The sequence below is a fragment of the Ipomoea triloba genome, chromosome 3 (genome assembly GCF_003576645.1).
Source record: "Ipomoea triloba cultivar NCNSP0323 chromosome 3, ASM357664v1".
Lineage (NCBI taxonomy): Eukaryota > Viridiplantae > Streptophyta > Magnoliopsida > Solanales > Convolvulaceae > Ipomoea > Ipomoea triloba.
Window position 1 is genome coordinate 7,181,021 of NC_044918.1, and position 21,661 is coordinate 7,202,681.

At 37.6% G+C, this 21,661-nt stretch overlaps 2 protein-coding genes across 2 annotated transcripts; one reads left to right on the plus strand and one right to left on the minus strand.

The window, feature by feature from the left end:
- Positions 1-11,155: 11,155 nt before the first annotated feature.
- LOC116013767 (calcium-transporting ATPase 2, plasma membrane-type-like) lies at positions 11,156-16,248 on the plus strand. The gene is made up of 7 exons (XM_031253694.1): positions 11,156-11,652; positions 12,419-12,473; positions 12,560-14,511; positions 14,607-14,765; positions 14,931-15,102; positions 15,237-15,535; positions 15,633-16,248. Exons 1-7 carry the CDS (start codon positions 11,476-11,478, stop codon positions 15,870-15,872), a joined length of 3,054 nt encoding a protein of 1,017 aa, XP_031109554.1. The 5' UTR covers positions 11,156-11,475; the 3' UTR covers positions 15,873-16,248.
- On the minus strand, positions 16,240-21,303 carry LOC116013766. The gene is made up of 4 exons (XM_031253693.1): positions 20,037-21,303; positions 18,779-19,243; positions 17,613-18,683; positions 16,240-17,473 (listed from the first exon to the last, which is right to left on the minus strand). Exons 1-4 carry the CDS (start codon positions 21,129-21,131, stop codon positions 16,436-16,438), a joined length of 3,669 nt encoding a protein of 1,222 aa, XP_031109553.1. The 5' UTR covers positions 21,132-21,303; the 3' UTR covers positions 16,240-16,435.
- Positions 21,304-21,661: the final 358 nt, after the last annotated feature.

Below are 21,661 nucleotides of genomic sequence, written 5' to 3' on the forward strand. Positions count from 1 at the left end.
AGACCGTTAGGGCTGGGATTGTTCCGCCGATATTCTGAAGGGCGGGTTCGAGGAGTCGCAGGATCACGCCGCCGGTCGAGGACGACAATGAGACAGCGCCAGTGCGCTGCTTGGGATTATAAAGAGCGGCGGAGATGGAATTGAGATCCTCCAAGTCTACTCCAGGAGGTGAGCAAGCGAATGCTCGAATGAATCAAGTCCAGATCCGCTTCGCCGACGCAGGAGAGTGTGCCACCGCCGCCGTAGGAGAGTTCAGTTCATTGAAATATATATATATATATATATATATATATATATATATATTTGTAGTTGGAAAATTATTGGAGTTGAGTTCATTGAAAATGCTTGTTTGATGATTTGAGATCTAGTAGTGTTGTCTTTGGATTTACAACACTGCTGCGGCAATGGAGCAATGGAGAAATGTTGCGACAATGGAGCAGGTGCAACCTGCAAGGAGAAGAAGAAAAAATAAAGTGAAATGACTAATTTGCCCTCATAAATAAAATATTTGAAACGGGTTATGTTTTTCCGGCCAAATTTGGCCGGAAGGACCTAATCTGTTAAAAAATGCATAGTTAGTGGACTAATTTGTTAGTTTTTAAAGTCAAGTGTTGCAATTAACAAGAGCCCTATAGTCATAGGACCAAAAGTGCAATTTACTCTTTAAATAATGTACTTTCCTTGAATATATTGCACATTTTTAATATACTAAAACATATTATTTGCGTATTGAATATACATTATGTTATAGTATGATCCACACATCAATAATGATTGGAAATAATGATGATGGAGCAAATGAAAATCTTTTAGATTATCTTAATTAAAATATAATTGTTGTTATCATATAATAATAACTAGTGTTTTTACCGTGCGTGCATGAAAAAATTTATGTTATTATGAATTTAAATAAAAAATTAAAAAAATATATGTTAAAATGTTCAATATAATAATATAGTTGGACTTTCATATATTTGGTCAAATATCTATTTTCATAGATACAAAATTAAAATTAAAATTTTGTATGATTAACATATTTTTATAACTCAGAGTCAATAGTACTAAAAAAACATATTTATATAAATTTGTATAGAAAATTTACATAATTAAATGATTTATTACTAATTTTATTTCATATATATTATAATTCTAACGATATGAATAATAACTAAGAAAATTGTTTTTAGAAATAAAAAAAAAAAGATGTAAAGTTTAAATTTGGTATAAGTAAATTTAAACTCTAATAGGATGATTTTCTTATATAATTGTATAATAAATTCTAAATCAAAATTTTATAATATAATTCCCATAATTATAATTATATTGCTAGATTTATAATAAAAAATTAATTAAATTTAGAAATTAACAAAATTAGTATTTTAATTTTGCATCAGTAATATAGTGCATAAGTACATGTATATGTTTAAAAAATTATAAATATTTATGAACACATTTTTTTATAGTATTTCTGACTCTATTACAATGCAGTATCTTATGAACACACATTTAGTTAATGTTATAATTTTATTTATTTAATTATATTTCATATTCTATTAATTATAATTAAGAGATTGCATTTACAATTAATTTAATATTATATTTAAATGTGAGACATTTTCAAACTCTGTAAATGTATAGTCCAATTTTGTCTGTTTGTTTGTTTTTTAATTTTTTTTTTAATGTTAACATATGTATGCCAATTTTCCAAAATTTGTGATCAAACGTAATAACAAGTAACAACCGACAGGAATTAATGATGATGGAGCAAATGAAAAGCTTTTAGATTATCTTAATTAAAATCTAACTGTTGTTATCAAATAAGAATAATATAGCTATCGTGTTGATCGAGTAATTTAAATTATAAACCATGTGATTCTGTCAACAAAAATAGATGGAGTAATATGTTACTGAAATCTGCATGAGAGTTTTGCTTTTAATTTTTTAATGAATCACGTGAATTGCAATGAAACCCGATCCTTGGACATTGACCATGGTTCACAGTGCACTGTGGACCATGATTCATGTGTATATATTTTATGTTATAATTTTTTGTGTCTAGGGTTATGAAATTTTGTATTTTAAAGTATGAATTTTGTACTTGGAACAAATTAGTAATTGTATATTAGGTTATGAATTGAATTGAATTTCTGTATCTTTTGTTGTGAAATTCTATGTACCCAAATCAGATTTGAGAAATAAATAAATTTATAAAATGTGTATGTGTTTTGTGTTATAATTTTTTGTGTTTTGTGTTATGAAATTCTGTACATTACGAATATGAATTCTGTACATCGTCGTTCCAATTCAGGGTCCATAATGTTGTGTGTCTTGTATTGTCATTTTTTGTGTTTTGTGTTATGAGATTTTGTACCTTACAAGTATAAATTTTGTACCTCATTGTTTCAATCCATGGTCCATATGCTATGTGGTCACTGGTCCATGATATAAATTGACATCATCAATTGTTATACCATGGACCAGGATTCACATCGCATTGTGAACTTTAATATAAAAATTATGTACCTTCAGTTAGCACATTATGTACCTACAGTTAACCATTTATGTACATGCAAACAAATAACTTAATAATTACTGACACATAATAGGATAATTACATGTACAGAAACTGTCAACTATAAATAAAGAATCTAAAATTATTTTTTAGACCAAGATTTACAATGTGAGATAGACCCTGGTCCTTGGTATAATTTACGGTCGGGCTTCTAGATATGTTACCGCCCCTCATAATTTAATTAGACTCCCACTTAGCTAGCCTTCTAAGTAGGCTTCATTTTGGAATAGCCCACTTTTGTGCGCCTTGGACTTGTCCTTGGCGGAGGGAATTGGGCTAAACCAAATACCATAATCAAATGATTTGTTAATTTATCGGTTGTTATGCCGTGGACCCAGGTCCACCTTGCAAGGTGGACCTGGGTCTACATTCACATACACTATACTCTACATCCACAATTTGTAAACTCCACATTCACACATTATAGGATTATATGTTTAGTAACTATATTACCACTGTTATGCATTCACACATTCAAAACTCTATATTCACAGGTCCTATACTCCACATTCACAACTACTTGAGAACTCCACATTCACACATTACAGGGCTACAAGTTGCTAGAACTTCTTAACTCTATTACAGATTCACACGTGCATAACTCTATATTCACGATTTCTATACTCCATATTCACAATTTGAAACCTTCACATTCACACATTTATGGGTAACCCTACATTCACACAATCATAAATCTACATTCACGATTTCTATACTCTACATTCACACTTTGAAACCTCTACATTCACACATTTTTGGACAACTCTATATTCAGCAATATGTTTACTAATTATATATATATATATAAAGACAAAAACGACGTAGTTTTGGACCCAGGTCCACCTTGCAAGGTGGACCTGGGTCCACAACATAATTTGCCTTAATTTATTATAAGTTGAGGCATATGTTGGCAAATTATGGGGTGGGGCAAATTATTGTAGTTGTGTGGACCAAAGCTAAAAAGTACATTATTTTTGTATTGAAGGTACATTATTTAATAGTATATATAAAATAATGTACCTTCAATACAAAAATAATGTACTCTAAAATAATGTACTTTATGTACAAAAATAATATACTTTTTTTATTTATGGTCCATGCAATAATGATTGATTGTGTGGACCATAGTCCACATTGCTGTGTGGAGTGTGGAGTGTGGACCATGAATATAAGGTACGTTTTTATTATGCTAAGGGTACATTATTTTGTACTAAATGTACATTTTATAGTATATATAAAATAATGTACTCTAAAATAATGTACTTTATGTACAAAAATAATGTATTTTTTATTTATGTCCACACATACCATGGTCCATGCAATAATGATTGCATGTCGGTATCTCAAAAGTACATAATAAATACACTTGTAGCTAATTGAAGGATGAAAGTCACTTTATAAAGAACTAGTATTTTCGCTCGTGCGTTGCACGGAATGAATTTGTTATAATACGTTAAGAATATTTAGATTGATATACAATTATGTAAATTATAAAATCGAATATTATATAGTGCAATTGAAGAATTGAGTTTGATCGATTATGTTTTCTAATGTTATTATTGCTTGAATTTGAGCAAATAATTGCCCAATTAATAGTCAATGTGTAAATATATGCACCCGGTACTGAAACTTTAGACATTTTATATATCAATATTTATGATTTGTATTAATTTAGCTAATTATCTTGTTGTCCAGCAACTCAGTTATAGAAATTATTTATACGGATGATATATTTTCTATGTAAATATATAGCAATTTTGTCATCTTTGTATAAAAAGAAAACTTAATAGTCTAATCCTAATGCATAACAATGTTTTGATGTTATAGGATTTCGTGTTTTAATATTATTGTACTTTTAATATTATTTTATTGTTTTAATTGTTTTAATGTACAATATTTTGGGCGGGAAATAGGATTTCGTTTTGGAGGTTTTTGTTTATATATATATATATATATATATAAATATAGATTATAACAATGTACTAATCCTAATGCATAACAATGTTTTGATGTTATAGGACTTCGTGTTTTAATATTATTATACTTTTAATATTATTTTATTATTTTAATTATTTTAATGTACAATATTTTGGGCGGGAAATAGGATTTCGTTTTGGGGTCCATGCAATAATGATTGCATGTCGATATGATATCTCAAAAATACATAATAAATACACTTGTAGCTAATTGAAGGACGAAAGTCACTTTATAAAGAATTATAAGAGATTAAAAGTGAACAATATAAATATATAAATGAAAAATAAAATTGAATTTCTTTATATATCTACTATACTAATAAGAGTCAAAGAGAGTTAGGCCTAAAATGGGTAGAAAAAATGGCGGTAATCAAATGGATGGTTCAGATGAATTATTTAATCAAATAGATGGCTAAGATAATTCAGATTAATATTATTCATAGAGATTACCTAATTTAACCTTACTTTTATGATTTTCCGTTAAGTTTTCCGTTAAATATTCTATTATCTGTTAATATTCCGTTATCTTTTAACTTACCCATTAATTTCTATAAGAAAGGTCTTAGGTTCAAACCTCATCTCAATCAAATTTGACATAATTAAGTTTTTCACTCTATTTTACTCTTATTAAATTAAATAAATTATTAGCTACAACATAAAATGATACATATGTATTTCTTTAATTTAAAATTATGTGTCTACAATACCTTTATTTGAAAAAATTATTCATTATCAAAAAATTAAATCAAATAAGAGAAATAATTTCATTAGTTATATTGTCTTTATTTTTTCTCATGCAAAGATTCTTTACATTCAAATTTATCAATTGATACTCATTACATTGTCCATTATCTTATTTTTATTTACAATATCTTGTAATTAAATATCAAAGTTATAGTACAAAATAATGTTATATATTTATTTACCAAATATTTTATTAATACTATGAAATATGTTAATTTTTTAGATACCAAATATAAAAAATTATGTTAATTTTTTAAGAGAAATAATGAGGTTGGTGCGTTGATAACACCAAACACCAAAATGCAAAAGCAAATACTCGTTGCCCAATGGTTATCGCGTGGATCGTGGTTCACACTGCTGTGTGGACCATGATTTAAAAACAACATCATTTTGCTTAATTTCGTTTTTTTGCGTGCTCAATTGCAACAATAACTCATAATGTGCATTATTTTAAAGCATAATATATATTATTTTAAAACATAATGTACATTATATTAGTTCAGATGTTTCATTATTCTAACATGTAAAGTAATGTACATTATTTTAAAACATAATGTACATTATTCTAACACATATTTTTACTCATAATATTCACGATGTGATTTTAGACCGTGGTCCACACATTAAATTGCACTTGGTGCCTCTATGGGGCAAACATGTGAGATCAGACATGACCATCTGTTGAGCCCAAAAGACGAAAGCATTAGTCCCATTAACACAAATTTTGTTCATCACAACCTCAATATCATTACAAAGCCCAACCGGTAGCAAGAAGACCATCATGGCGTAACACGACATAGCCTATAGTACATTCTTAAGTAAAACCTCTTGACCTGCCCGAGATAAAAATTTGGAGTTCCAATTGCGCACACGGTTTAAGATTTTATCCTTGAGATAGCCTAGGGTCACCTTCTTATTCCTTCCCACCAATGATGGCAAACCTAAATACTTCCCCGTTGTGTCTCCCTGACTTACACCCAGGATGTTGGCCACTTCATTCTTCACATGCTGCGTAACATTTGAACTGAAGCATACCATGGATTTATCAAAGTTATTCGTTGACCAGTAACAGTCGAGTATAAGTCAAGAACAGTTCGCATGTGATGACTTTCCACAGTATTTGTACGGAGAAATAAAAAGCAATCATCCGCGAACATAAGGTGTAAGTTTATCCATAACATTTGAACTTCAAATTTTTAGGATTACAAAAACCATTGAAATTTTTTTTATTGAGGAATGCTAACCATGATCAACAGTATAATGATTTTGCTCACATGGAAGAATATGATTTGCTTCAAAATATAATTTGCGTCAATCCCTGGAAAGCATTTCGTAAGTAAGGATCACTTTCATGTCATCACCTCCAAATTTTTGCTTACTTTTTTTGCTTACTAAATCACATGAAATTCCATAACGTAACCACCATCTCTAACTAAAACAAGGAATTTCCAAGCCATAAAATAAGATGCTGATGACGACTTCATGTTTTAAAAGGTGTTTTTTCCTTGGTATATTAAGTAATGAGTTAGACTTGTTTTCTTTATAATAAATTTGGGTGGCTGTCCACTTGTCCCTAAAAAAAAAATAGATTTGAATAGTGGGGCTATTGATTTTGTAATTATAAAGTTTCAAGTTCAAGTCTTAGCTAGAGTATTCTATTAATCTTCATAGTTTGAGCCGGTCAGCAAGACAATTTAGGCTAAATTACCTCATCATGATTCTTTATTAACTACAGTCACATGACAAATTTACTATATACACCTTCCAATAGTGACAAAATTTTTCTATGACTAAAAAAATTAGTTAAAAGAATCTTTCCAAACAAAGACTAAGGCCCTGTTTGGTAAATAATCAGCCTATCAGTCAATTTTGGCTTATTTGACCACTATTAGTCGTAAGTTAATAAGCTTTTTTATAACTCCAAAATACTAAAATTCAAAAGGCTACTCCAAGCAGTCTTTTCAATTAGCTTTTTGAGAAAAGAAATTATACCAAACAGCCATCAGCTAACAGCTAATTTATCAAATAACTTACTACAATCAGCTAATGTTATCAACAAATTATACCTTATAGCCCAAACAACCAACCCAATCAGCTAACAACCATTTACCAAACATTGCCTAAATTAGCTTATGGTTATAGACTCATAGCATAGTGTTATACATTTCCCCTGCAATTATTGTACACGCGGTACAGGAGACTTAATTAAGTCTTGAACGAATGGGAGTACAAGTCCGCGTTTGGCGTCCGCGACGCGTCAACGACTAAAAAGCTGAGAAAGAAGATTCATCACATGTCACATTATACTTTTTTTTTTTGGAAAGTAATGTCACATTATACTTTAAAATTGCATTTTGTTGTTCTTTTTTAATTGCATGTTGTTGTTTACCTAATATTATAGTAAAATACAAAATTTATTCCGTAGATATTTTTAAATAATAATTATAAGTGACAGGGTAATTGGGTACCCGACCCGGAACCGTTGACCAAGACAGTTGTCGTTCAAACTACCCAAGACACCTCACTCCTCAGCATCAATGCGCAACGGTCCAACTCCTCAGCATTGATGGCCAACGTTCAGCTCCTCAGCATTGATGACCGACGTTCAGCTCCTCAGCATTCAACACCTCAGGTACTGATGTCCAACGTTCAACTTCTCATCAATGCTCCGTTACTGAGCTGAAGGGAATAAAAAGACTCACAACCATATAGTGAAGGGGGGGGGGGGGCTTCTTACGACACTTGAACTTAGACAGTACATACTGAACTTACTTGTACACTGAGCACTACGCTCAATATTGTATTCAAACACTCAAATACTCAAATAATATACCGGTAAANAAAGCAGGATAAGGGGGAAAGCCTGCGAGACTTCTTAAGCAAATGGAAAAAAGAAGTCAACAGCGTATATGACTTCGACTCGAAGGCAGCAATTCTCACCTTCATCCAAGCACTGAGGTCAGGCGATTTCCACAAACAACTGAACACCCACCACCCACGCTCTTATGAGGAACTCATGAGAACAGCCAACCGGTATGCAGACGTAGAGGAGGCTGACAGGAGAAAAAAGGATGATGAGGAAGGACGAAAGAGTGGGCGACCTGATAAAGCTGGTCCGCCCAGCCAGGCACCACGACCAAACCAACCACCCTCAACGAAGGGAAGAGATGAGCGACCTCGTCTCGCCTCACCGCGACACTTAACACCGCTTACTCACCCGATTAGCGTGATTCTAAGTCACGCTGAGGAAATGGGAATGGTGCATTTTCCCTCAGAGTGTGTGGCAGTTTCTACGGGCGAGGACCAAACTAAGTACTGTCGGTTCCACCGGCAGGTTGGACATGATACTAACGAGTGTCATACTTTAAAAGGACAAATAGAAGAACTGGTGCAGAGAGGATATTTTAACCAATTCGTTGAGTATCCGGGACAGTACCAGCATCAACAAAGCCTACCCGATAATGTGTGGCGAAAGGAAGAAGATCCTGAGCCTTTAGCTTCCAACACCAAGAAGAGGAGGTGCGACCTGGGCGAGGAAGCAAGAAACAGTGAGCTAGAGAAAAAGTCCGCGCAACGCAAAAAACATGTAATTCGCTGATGGCCCGTCAAAAAACACTTCGACTTGGCCGAGGTCAGTCCTCGGCCAATCTTGCGCTCAAAAAAAATATATATATATATATATCAGTCCTCGGCCAAGTTTTCGGTTAAGTTTGGCCGAGGTCAGTCCTCGTCAAAAATTAAAAAAAAAAAAAACAAAAAAACAAAACAAAACAATAATAATAATATAATTGGCCGAGGTCAGCCCTCGGCCAACACTTGGTCGAGGCCCGACCTCGACCAACACTTGGTTTGAAGTCGGCCACCTCATCAAGTGGCGCTGCTCCTCAAGCGGGTGTCACCTCATCAAACTGGTGTCACCTCATCAAGTGGCGCTGCTCCTCACGCAGCATCACCTCATTAAGCAGCGTCACCTCATCAAGTAGCGCTACTCCTCAAGCAGCGTCATCTCATCAAGTGACGCTACTCTTCAAGCGGGTGTCACCTCATCAAGCGGGCGTCACCTCGTCAAGCTGGTGTCACCTCATCAAGCTGGTGTCACCTCATCAAGCGGGTGTCACCTCATCAAGCGGGCGTCACCTCATCAAGCTGGTGCGTCTCCTCATCAAGCGGGTGTCTCCTCATCAAGCGGGTGTCTCCTCATCAAGCGGGTGTCTCCTCATCAAGCGGGTGTCTCCTCATCAAGCGGGTGTCTCCTCATCAAGCGGGTGTCTCCTCATCAAGCGGGTGTCTCCTCATCAAGCGGGTGTCTCCTCATCAAGCGGGTGTCTCCTCATCAAGCGGGTGTCTCCTCATCAAGCGGGTGTCTCCTCATCAAGCGGGTGTCACCTCATCAAGTGGCGCTGTGCGTTCACCTCCATGAGCAAAAGGACTCAGTAGTTGGTCATGGTCTGCCCTGATCAATTTGGTTAAAAAACAAAATAATAATAAAAAAATATAAGCTCTAATCCCTTAGGGCCAGCACGAGATCCGATCTCGCTAGCTACCTAACGGGAGAGTGTTTTTCTGAGCCCAGCCAAGGGCTTGGATTCAAAAAACACCACACTCTAATCCCTTAAGGCCAGCACGAGATCTGATCTCGCTAGCTACCTGACGGGAGAGCTGACCTCGGAGGGTGTTTTCTGGGTAGAGCTTAATGCTTTGCTACGAAAACACCACACTCTAGTCCCTTAGGGCCGGCACGAGATCCGATCTCGCTAGCTACCTGACGGGAGAGCTGACCTTTGACCGAANGGGGGGGGGGGGGGGGGGGGGCTTCTTACGACACTTGAACTTAGACAGTACATACTTAACTTACTTGTACACTGAGCACTACGCTCAATATTGTATTCAAACACTCAAATACTCAAATAATATACCGGTAAACACATTATTACCGTCAATAAGTTTTCATTGTTATTTAAGAAAAATTGTTAGTCATTACACGTGATCAAAATTTAATAAAGTATTGAATAGTTATTGTAAATTTTTTCATCATTACAATAGTTTATTCCGTATATACAAGAATGGGTCGCACTTGTGTGAGACCGTCTCACAGATCCTTATTTGTGAGACGGGTTGAGTCGGGTCGAAGCAACATTCAAATGTCGTACTTATATGTGCAAATGTCATACTTATATGCTCAAATATAATATTAATCAAGAATACAGTTTTTGTTACTTATATAAGAGAAAAAGTAATACATTTTTCATAATAAGTAATGCTTACAAGTGCCCTTTACTTATTAGGGGAAATATAATACTTTTGAGGAAAAAATGTAATACTTTTAGATCAAAACATAAAAGTATTGTATTTTCCCTTAAAAGTATTAAATTTACACTTATAAGTAACAAAATTTTTATTTCTAATTAGTATTACATTTGAGCATATAAGTATGACATTTGTACGTATAAGTATTACATTTTCGTCTTGACCCGACCCGTCTCACGGTGAGACGGTATAACACAAGTTTTTGCCTACAATAATATAGTGAGTGAGATTTTATTATTATTATTTTGAGTGATAAAAGAAATATGTAAGGACTCGAAAATGTATATTGAATAAACATTGCTTTGTGATTATAGTCTACACAAAATTACAAGAAGATAAATTAATATTTGTTATCTGATCAATTCAAACTAATAAAATCAATAGAGAGACAGACAATTGAGTAAAATTTATAACTTTCAAATTACCAAATTAATTGTCAGATGAACTTGATTGGAGTTTTCTAAAAATTAAACATTATAGCCATAACAATACTAGAATACTGGGAGCGAACTACAATTTGACCCGAATATGTCGTTCAAAGCGTTGGACCAAGAAAGCAGGATCATCAATTCGTCCGAAACTGATAACACAAAAATACCGGACATTTCCTCCAACACTGATTAATTTCATGGTTTCTTTTGGTCGACGCGCTATTCTTTTCGCCGGTTGCTGTCAGGTAGGAAATGACTGGGAAACTTCCTTTGGGCTGTGGCTTCTGACGAGCTTTTAAACTTCTTTTCTTCCTCGCATTGGAGGAACATTTGCTACCAAATTTCATGTTTGTTTCCCAGCTTGCTGTTTTTGTGTTTATATATTGTGGGAATCGAAGCTAGAGAAGTCAATAGTATAACGTTGAAAGTTTAGGAGGAAAAGAAAATGGAGAGCTATTTGAATGAGAACTTTGGGGGAGTGAAGCCGAAGAATTCGTCTGATGAGGCGCTGCAGCGATGGCGGAGCCTTTGCGGCGTTGTTAAGAACCCCAAGCGTCGCTTTCGCTTCACTGCGAACCTTTCCAAGCGCTATGAGGCTGCTGCTATGCGCCGGACAAATCAGGTACCTTTTCTTTCATTTCCCCAGTTTTCCCAGAATTGAGAAGAATTTGCTTTGACTGCATTTTTTTTCTTGAAAAAAAATCAAAATTTGCGTTTGCAGCTCCGTAGTTGACCGTAAGGAAACACAAATTTCTGTTTTTTTAATGCTTTTTAGCCTGCTAATTTCGGAAACTAATTCTCGTAATCTCTGTGAGTTAATCGAAGTTGTGTTTCTTATTCCTTAAATATGGCCTTCTGTTTTGATATTGTTTTCCCCAAACTGCCTCATTTTCTAGCTGGAAATCGAATAGAAATTTGCTGCAAATTTAATTTCACCGGTGGCGTTTCTTTCCTTTCGTTTTTGAGTGACAAGTGAATCACTACCCGAGGAGAACCCCGGGTAACAGCAATCACTAACCTAGGAGAATGTGTATTGGGTCAACCCCGGATAACACGCAATCACTACCTGAGGAAAATGTGTATTGGGTCATCCCCTGGTAACACGCAATCACTACCCGAGTAGAATGTGTATCGGGTCAACCCCGGGTAAACCAATCTAGTAATCATGAAGGGTCTATGGGCAATAAACCGCTCTTGTAAGAAGTCGAACATGTAACATTGAAATTACCAAGTAAACCGTCTTGATCACCTTGGCTTGGGCGGCCTATTTTCATTTTTTTTTTTTTTTTTTTTTACCTTTGATAGGAAAATAGTGATTTTATTTTTCCACTCTTCAAGCTAATGGTGAAGGTATTGTTACTGAAATGTGATTCTACTTTGTGTTATAGGAGAAATTGCGGATTGCTGTTCTTGTTTCCAAGGCTGCCTTTCAGTTCATACAGGGTGAGTGCATTTTTTACTTACTGTTTTTGTTTTGGTAATTCCCATGATGTATTCAAGATTGACATTGTTTCTAAAAATGATTGCAGGGGTGAAGCCACCAGGTGATTACACTCTACCTAAGGAGGTTGAAGAAGCGGGATATGAAATATGTGCAGATGAGTTGGGAGCACTAGTTGAAGGGCATGATCTGAAGAAACTGAAGTTTCATGGTGGGGTGGAAAGTATTGCCAGCAAGTTGCACACCTCCTCGACCAATGGGCTCTCTTCTGATGCTGATGCCCTACATCGCAGACAGGAGCTTTTTGGGGTCAACAAGTTCAAAGAGAGCGAGCCCAAGAGCTTTTGGGTGTTTGTGTGGGAGGCCCTTCATGACATGACTCTGATGATCCTTGGCATGTGTGCGTTTGTGTCGCTAATTGTTGGGCTAGTAATGGAGGGATGGCCGAAAGGGGCTCATGATGGGCTCGGGATTGTTGCTAGTATCTTGTTGGTTGTGTTTGTTACAGCAACGAGTGACTATCGTCAGTCTTTGCAGTTCAGGGATTTGGACAAAGAGAAGAAGAAAATAGCCATTCAAGTTACGAGAGATGGATATAGGCAAAAGATGTCGATATATGAGCTAGTTCCTGGCGATGTTGTTCATCTTTCAATTGGAGATCAGGTGCCTGCAGATGGGCTTTTCCTCTCGGGGTTTTCTGTTTCAATTGATGAGTCGAGTTTGACAGGAGAAAGCGAGCCAGTCATGGTCAGTGCTGAAAATCCTTTTCTTCTGTCTGGAACCAAGGTCCAAGATGGATCGTGCAAGATGTTGGTCACGACGGTTGGGATGAGGACACAGTGGGGGAAACTTATGGCAACTCTTAGTGAAGGGGGAGACGACGAAACTCCATTACAGGTTAAATTGAATGGAGTGGCGACAATCATTGGTAAAATAGGCCTCTTTTTCGCTGTGGTGACGTTTGCAGTGTTGATACAGAAAATGTATGTCCGGAAACTTCGAGAGGGAACCCATTGGCTTTTGAGTGGAGAAGATGCACTCGAACTCCTGGAATACTTTGCTATTGCGGTTACCATTGTGGTGGTAGCAGTTCCCGAGGGACTCCCTCTAGCCGTGACGCTAAGCCTTGCTTTCGCCATGAAAAAGATGATGAATGATAAAGCACTCGTGCGCCATTTGGCCGCTTGTGAAACAATGGGATCAGCTACGACGATCTGTAGTGACAAAACAGGCACGCTAACAACCAACCGCATGACGGTCGTGAAAACGTGCATCGCTATGAATATCAAGGATATAAACAAGCCTAGCGATGCAGCCGCGCTGTGCTCCGAGCTCCCCGATGCGGTTCTGAAGAAGCTGTTACAGTCCATCTTCAACAACACCGGGGGTGAAGTCGTGGCTTCGAAAACTGGAAAACGTGAAATGTTGGGAACGCCAACCGAGACTGCTATACTGGAGTTTGGTTTAGCTCTAGGCGGAGATTTTCAGGCGGAAAGACAGGCTTGCAAGCTTATAAAAGTCGAGCCGTTTAACTCTACTAAGAAAAGAATGGGCGTAGTATTAGAACTCCCCGAGGGAGGTTTACGTGGTCATACTAAAGGTGCTTCGGAGATCATCTTGGCTGCCTGTGACAAGGTGATAAATTCAGATGGCGTAATTGTTCCCATGGATGAAGCATTAACTAATCGCATGAATTCCACTATAGAGCAGTTTGCTAATGAAGCCCTTCGAACCTTATGCCTTGCCTATATGGAACTGGAAAATGGATTCTCCCCTAACGAGGAGATTCCACTCTCCGGGTATACTTGTATAGGAATTGTAGGAATTAAGGATCCTGTTCGGCCTGGCGTCAGGGAATCTGTTGCTCTTTGTCGTTCAGCTGGTGTAACTGTTCGGATGGTTACTGGGGATAACATCAATACTGCAAAAGCTATAGCTCGGGAATGTGGAATATTAACTGATGATGGTATTGCCATAGAAGGTCCAGTTTTTAGGGAGAAAAGTCCCGAGGAAATGCAAAAAATAATTCCTAAAATTCAGGTTCTTTTATTTAATTTTATTTACAAACTCAAATTTTTCTATTTTCTCTATTTCTTTTTTCTAATTAATAAATGTATACCCCGCTTTTCTTTCAGGTGATGGCTAGATCTTCACCGCTTGACAAACACACATTGGTAAAGCAATTGCGAACAACGTTTAATGAAGTTGTGGCAGTTACGGGCGATGGAACCAATGATGCACCTGCACTTCACGAAGCGGATATTGGACTTGCAATGGGCATTGCTGGAACCGAGGTGGAAAATTGATACTATTTTTATTTGTACTTTTATTCTGTGCACCGAGTCTTGGTTGATAAAAATGGACTCTACAGTGTGAAATGGGAAAACGCTGCTGTTTTTGTTTAAATCGTGGTTGGTTTGAATTGCTAATCTCTTACTGTCTTTAACTTGTGATCTCAGGTAGCGAAAGAGAGCGCTGATGTTATTATTCTAGATGACAACTTCTCCACGATTGTGACAGTAGCTAAATGGGGACGTTCGGTTTACATAAACATTCAGAAATTTGTTCAGTTCCAGTTGACTGTTAATGTGGTTGCTTTGATTGTCAACTTCTCGTCTGCTTGTTTAACTGGTAAGGAGCATTTACTCAATTTTCGGTTTCCTATATTCTAATAGCCACATTTCGACCACATGAATTTTCATGCGAGAATTTCCCCGATAATTTGGTATCGATGGATCTGATGAAACAATTTAACTATCATACAGGTAGTGCCCCCCTTACTGCTGTTCAACTTTTGTGGGTGAATATGATCATGGATACATTGGGAGCGCTTGCTCTGGCAACTGAACCCCCTACGGATGACCTAATGAAGAGAGCACCAGTAGGAAGGACTGGAAGTTTTATCACGAATGTAATGTGGAGGAATATCTTGGGACAATCTCTATATCAGTTTATCGTGATCTGGTTCCTTCAGGCATGTGGAAAATTCGTGTTTCGTCTCGATGGCCCTGATGCTGACCTGACCCTCAACACGCTTATTTTCAACTCGTTTGTCTTCTGTCAGGTGCGTTCCAAAAGCCTTGCCACTGCTTTGCTTCTTAGCGTAATCTTTGTTTTAAATATGTCAGCATTTCACATACGTTTTTTTACTCCATTTGCAGCTTTTCAATGAGGTGAACTCCCGAGAGATGGAGAAAATAGACGTGCTTGAAGGCATACTGAACAACTATGTGTTCGTGACAGTCATCAGTGTCACAGTTCTCTTCCAGATTATAATCATCGAGTATCTGGGGACATTCGCAAACACAACCCCCCTCAGCTACTGCCAGTGGTTCCTCAGTATATTCTTTGGTTTCTTAACCATGCCACTTGCTGTATACTTGAAGAAGATCCCCGTATGAAAGCCCATCGAGACTTACAGATGGCAATCTGGTGATATCTAATCCTGGTGAGGGATGGATGCATTTGGCACAATTGTAAAATCCCGCCTTCCTTTTCCCGTTTTTACTCTAGTTTTCATATTCCGGCTTGAGAAAACAGCTAGAGTACTGTTTTTCCCGCTCCAGCTCTCCCGAATTGCTTAGTTTTTTTGGGGCCAATGACCAGCTTTAGTTGTGTATGTCACAATCTAAAGGCTTCCGCTTATTAGTTGTTTGATTGACTTGAATTTAATTAATCTGTTCTGCAAAAATTGCTGCAATCTGATACTTTTATTAGTTGATTTAGTCTGTAATCATCATCCACTTATGTTATTAATGCAAAAGCTGATGCACAGAACTTTTGTTTTCTTCAATTATGGAATTTTTACTGTCTGGAAACATTTTATACAATGATATCAGAGTATTGTCTGAACAGAATTTGGTGCTACTGATCCTTAAACATAACAGTGTTAAGGTTTGTGCCTATATTGCCCAGGTTTGGCTACAGTTTATCAAAATCACACAGTAACATTAAGAACGTTTCATCATTCTTCTTCAAATGAATTTCTTCCAGTATCAGATGAACAGTACAGCAAAGCAGGCTGAAGCAATGCCTTTGCACTCTGCAACTTCTGCAAGTCATCCTCATCATTATTAGGTTCTTCAGCCTGCACATCTAGTTGATGGTAGAGCTGCTGGATATATGACAGCATGAGTTTAAGTTCTTTCCGTTTTTGCCCTTCATTTTTGACCAACTTCACACAGACAAAGTGCAACAGCCCCAGCATGACATCAAAGTCCCTCTTCCTTTGCAACCTAGCTAGCAAAATGTTCATGATGGTTGCTCCAAATGCATCCAATACGTTACGGTTGCCTCTTAGCATCTTAACCATCATACCCACTAGTTTCTTGAATGCTAAGAAGCCAAATTCTTTAGAAGCTCCATCAGTTTCCTCATCAGAACCATCTCCTTGTAGTTCAAAGAGTTCAATCCTAGCTAAAATGGAAAGCCAGGAGGGAAGAGTTGTGATATCATGTTCGTGTGTAAGAACCGCACTATCTTCTGCAATCTGATTCATTATGAGCAAAGATCCTAATGCCAGAATTAACTCAGGTACCCAAGGGTTAGCAGCAGAGAATAGACGAGATGCATGGCCATAGCCCAAATGTTCCTCAATAGAAACTGTAAGGCTAAGCAGTTCATTGGCAAGATGGTAAGCTCCCTGTTGTGGTGTTGAAGCATCAAAGGAATTCTTGAGCACCAGATTGAGTAACTTGGCTCCATATGTGAAGGAACTTTTCAAACATAGAAATGTGTCTTTCGTGCCCTCGTCTGTTAATTGCAGCTGGTTAATGGAATACTTTCTTAAACAGGAGATGATAAAATGTATGTATTCCATAGTGAACTTCAGGCAGGCTTCTAGATCATGGTAAAGATTCATTGCAGTAGCATCAACAATGAACTTGAGTACTGCAGTTAGCATCCTCACTCTACCTGAAAAGAACTTGTCGTGACCTCTTGCTCTGAAGAATTTGTTTGTGCAGTCTAGAAGATGATCCATTGTCAGGTCCAATGTAGTTCTCTGTGATGCAAAATCACGAAGATGGAAGCATGTAAGCTAAAAAAAAAATGCTCTCAGATAGAATATAAACAAAATTAGCAGAAAAGAAAGAAAATAGCCACGTAGAAGATGCAGAAACACAATTAAGACTCATATCTACCTCTGCAGAGGAGGTTGGTTCAAGGCAATTCCTTTTCTTTACTGAATGTTTTTCAATGATGCTGATATTTTGAGCAGACATATGCAAACTAAGAGCTGTGTAAGCTAGAAGTGGAGATACACTGATATAATCACACTGCACAGGCTGCAGAATGCTAAATTCTGAGATATCCTTCAGAGCAAGAAATGCGGTTTCCAAAGTTCCAGATCCTAACACAGCCTTTCTTGTACTTTCAGATAATAATAGATCATTTACTTGCCAGGCTATTCCCTCAGCAATCTCATAATCCTCAGCAGAGCTAACTTTTGACTTATTTGTTGCCTTCTTTGAGTTGGAATGCTTGGATTTTGAGGAAATTCTGGTGGAGGATTTAGTTTTCCTCTGTTTTGCAGAGGAAACCTCGGGTTTTGCTGACTTGTTCCTAGAGTGGTATTTGGAGGCAATTTCTTGCAGAATTGTTGCTAGAGATTCAAACATATCATCAAACCAACCACAAGACAGCATCATCCTGTGTGCAGACCTCACCTCAGCTTGCCTCTCTACATTACCAGATAATCCACTGCAATTTGTGATCAAGGCCAAGCATTCTTCAAAAAGACCATCAACAACAGCTTCTGGAGAAATTGTTGTAACAATGTTGCATATAGATGATTTAGCATGGTTTGTAGTTGCTGCAGCAAACAGGATTTCCAGTACTTTACCTGATAACTCTTCCTTAAGAGTAGCCTGGAAAGATGCTTCCTTTACAAGATGGTTATAAAGGTGTGAGGTACCAATAATCATACCATTAATTTGATCTTCTTCCAGCTTTCCAGGCGAAAGAATCAACCGTATAAAAACTTTTAACAGTTCCATCAAAGACTGGAGAGAGGCTCCCGCTGACACAGCAAATTCACAGAACCTTGCTCCCGCAGCAGGAGACCTCTTTATAAGTGTAACACAACGATTACAGGCTTCTTCCAGTTTTACCTTCGAGGGGAAATATGAAGGAAGAAGAAGTTTAGTAATTTTCTGAGCAACAAGCCGTTGATCACTTGCCAATGCAGAACATAATGCATCTATACTAACCACCTGCAAAAGAAGGGGAAAAATGTAAGTTGAGGTAGCAATAGAAAATTGAATTAGCCTATAGCCGCACAGACTTTCAGTCATCAAGCAGTCCCTACCTTGTGAAAGAAGAAGTTTCTTATATCTCTCAAACTGAGAAGGAGATCTGCAGTGGCAAAACGAACGGAAAGTGCACTATCCGAAATCAAATGACCCATTCTTGGTAAAAGCACTTTAAGGACCTCATGAGAATGAGGATTTCCCAGCAAATATATGATACCATTCACTGCAGAAAGCCTGACTTCAGTGCATGCATCATGCACCATATGGTCAAATATTTTAGTAATTGTTTTGGTGATTGTGAGCGAAGGAATAACTTCCCAGAACATATGAAGAATCCGACAACACCCTTCAACAGCTACAACTCGCACATCTGGACATTCATCCATGACTAATTTATCCAAAAGAAAGAACTGTTTCTCAACAAGTGTGTCTTTTGCCTCCTTTGTAGCATCAGGATCTTCAAGAGGAAATAAGTCCAGAAGCAAGTGCAATGCATTTTGACGAACATTTGAGTTTGCAACCTGCAGCCAAGTTTGCAAATGATTTTAAAAGTTAACTTCCATTTCAGTATCTAGTTATCTACACAGCATAGCAAGGAAATATGAAAAGTCTGATGCACAATATGAGAGGTTCAGACGCTTCATTACCCAATTCTGCTTAATTTTAACACTTACGTCCAATTAAAGACGCTAAATATGCAAGCTTGTTAATATTACAGTATTACAGTAATTCTTAAGAGAAACTAGACAACCAGATTATTGAACCTTGTTTGCCAAATGAAACTCTTATGGAGTACTTGGGCGCTCTCAGTTAAATCCAATGCCAAAATGGCACTTCAACACGATATGAGTACATGACCTGAAACTACTACCTAAATTCTATCTGTCCATTAAGGCTCAATCTTTGGGAAATAAGCTGCCTATATCTTTTCCTTTTTAGATATAACTAGGCCAAATAACTGAATCCATTCGGAATATCTAGTATGATACAAATCAATAGCAAGGTTGAAACATAATAGGAACACCACAGTAAAGATTAGGAACAAAGCAACAGAATTGGGAGCAACCCTAGCCAAGTTGGTCGTTGTTGACTTGGTAACCACAATGTTACAACTTACAAGTTCAACTCCCAGTGGGAATAGCCTATTGGTCATCTGGGTTTGTGCCGCTCAGCTACGGACAACCTACGCTATATTGTTTACAGCCTTATGACCCTTTGTCAGCTAGGGTCACAAGGCAGGATTTAAGCAGTGCATAGTGGCTGCGGGTGTCACTCGCCACTCAAAAAAGCAACAGAATTGAAGCAGAACACTACCTGCAGTGATCGAAAAATGACTGGCTCAGCAAGACGAAAAAGGACTTTTTCAACCCCAGCTATAGTTCTCTGAACAATGAAACCTCCCAAAATCCTCCTAATTGATGCAGAAAATGTTGCTGAGCTTGCATGAATAGCACTATCAATCAGCACTTGCAAGAACCCGTCCTCAATGTCACTCCTGGATTCCCCTTCGGCCGCCTTCCATGCCCTGAAAACAATTTCCCCAAAGGCCTCCAATGTGGATTTACGTCCAAAAGGAACCTGTGACTTAATCATTGCCAATGCCTCCTTGGCGAGCTGCCCGCTCAACCCAAACATAAACGCTATAAACTTCCTCCCGTCCTCCGTCTTTAAGAACAGAGGCGAAATCACACACCGCATCATCAGATGCTTCAAATCCGCAATGCTCTCATCATCGAAATCAAACAGCGTGAAGGCTTCGCGCAGAGCGTACACTCTATGCACATCAACTTTCTTCTTGAATGTCAACGCCCTCGACAACAGAAACGGCAGTGACTGAGTAATTAGGGATTCTCTGCCCGGCAAATCTCTCTTCCACCACTCTTCGCACACGCTAGCAATTTCAGATAACAACGCGGAATCCGACTCAAAAAACACCAAGTTATCGTGCAATTCACGAGCAGCCGGCAACAAATCAGACGCCTCGAATATATCTTTGGGATGTGAAATGCACTGAAACAAAATGTAAGCATATAGCTGCAAACTTTCCACGACAGAATGCTTCGCATCTTCACTTCTGTCTTTCGTGCTTGAATCCTCATCGTCATTCTTCCGGTTCCGGCCAGATCTGCGAAGCCGCTTGGTAGGAGGTGTTTGGGGGGACGTTTCTCCGCCAGCGGAGGCGGTGCCGTCGGAAGCTGGGTCAGTGGAGCTTTTGAATTTCTCGATTGCCTGAGAAATGGAGTGGCGGAGGGCAAGAGGGAGGGAGCCGGCGACATCGGAAGAAGGTTTGAGGCCGTGAATTAGAGTTCTGAGAGAGGGTTTCGAGACTTTTTTGAACCCTAATTTTGTAGCTGAAGAGAGAAACCCTTCTGCTGAGCTATGGAGCACCGAGCGTAGTCTCTTCTCCATTGAAGCGAAGGCATGAAATTCTCCGGGCTTCAGTTCTCCATGGTATCTTAAATCTGAAAGCGAGGGAAGTCTGCCGGTGACGGCGAATCCGAGACTCCTATTGGTCTGTCAGACGCGAGCCATGACCGACTGTAAGCTTACGGATTTTGAATTCTAAAGATTGGCGCTTTTGTTTTTGAAGTTGGGCTATGCATTATGTGTCCACTTTAATACGGACTGGACCAATATCATCCCATCAATTTGGCCCAAATATAATGATTTCGTCTATTCTAACGGTTTGAAGAAATTCTCGTTATGATTGAGAAAATATGTTTGCCATTCGTTAAGTTTCAACAACTTGACGCACTTTAACCACAAAAATTATGTACCTTAAATTTGATCTAGATGTAAAAATATTAATTTTTCACCGTATTTTTTTTAATCATTGTTAATCCTGAACGTTGATTTATGCAAGATCAATGGCTCTCATCTCACCGCACCTAACATACCCAACCGCACAGAAACCCATTTATACACACAGAACGCGCGCA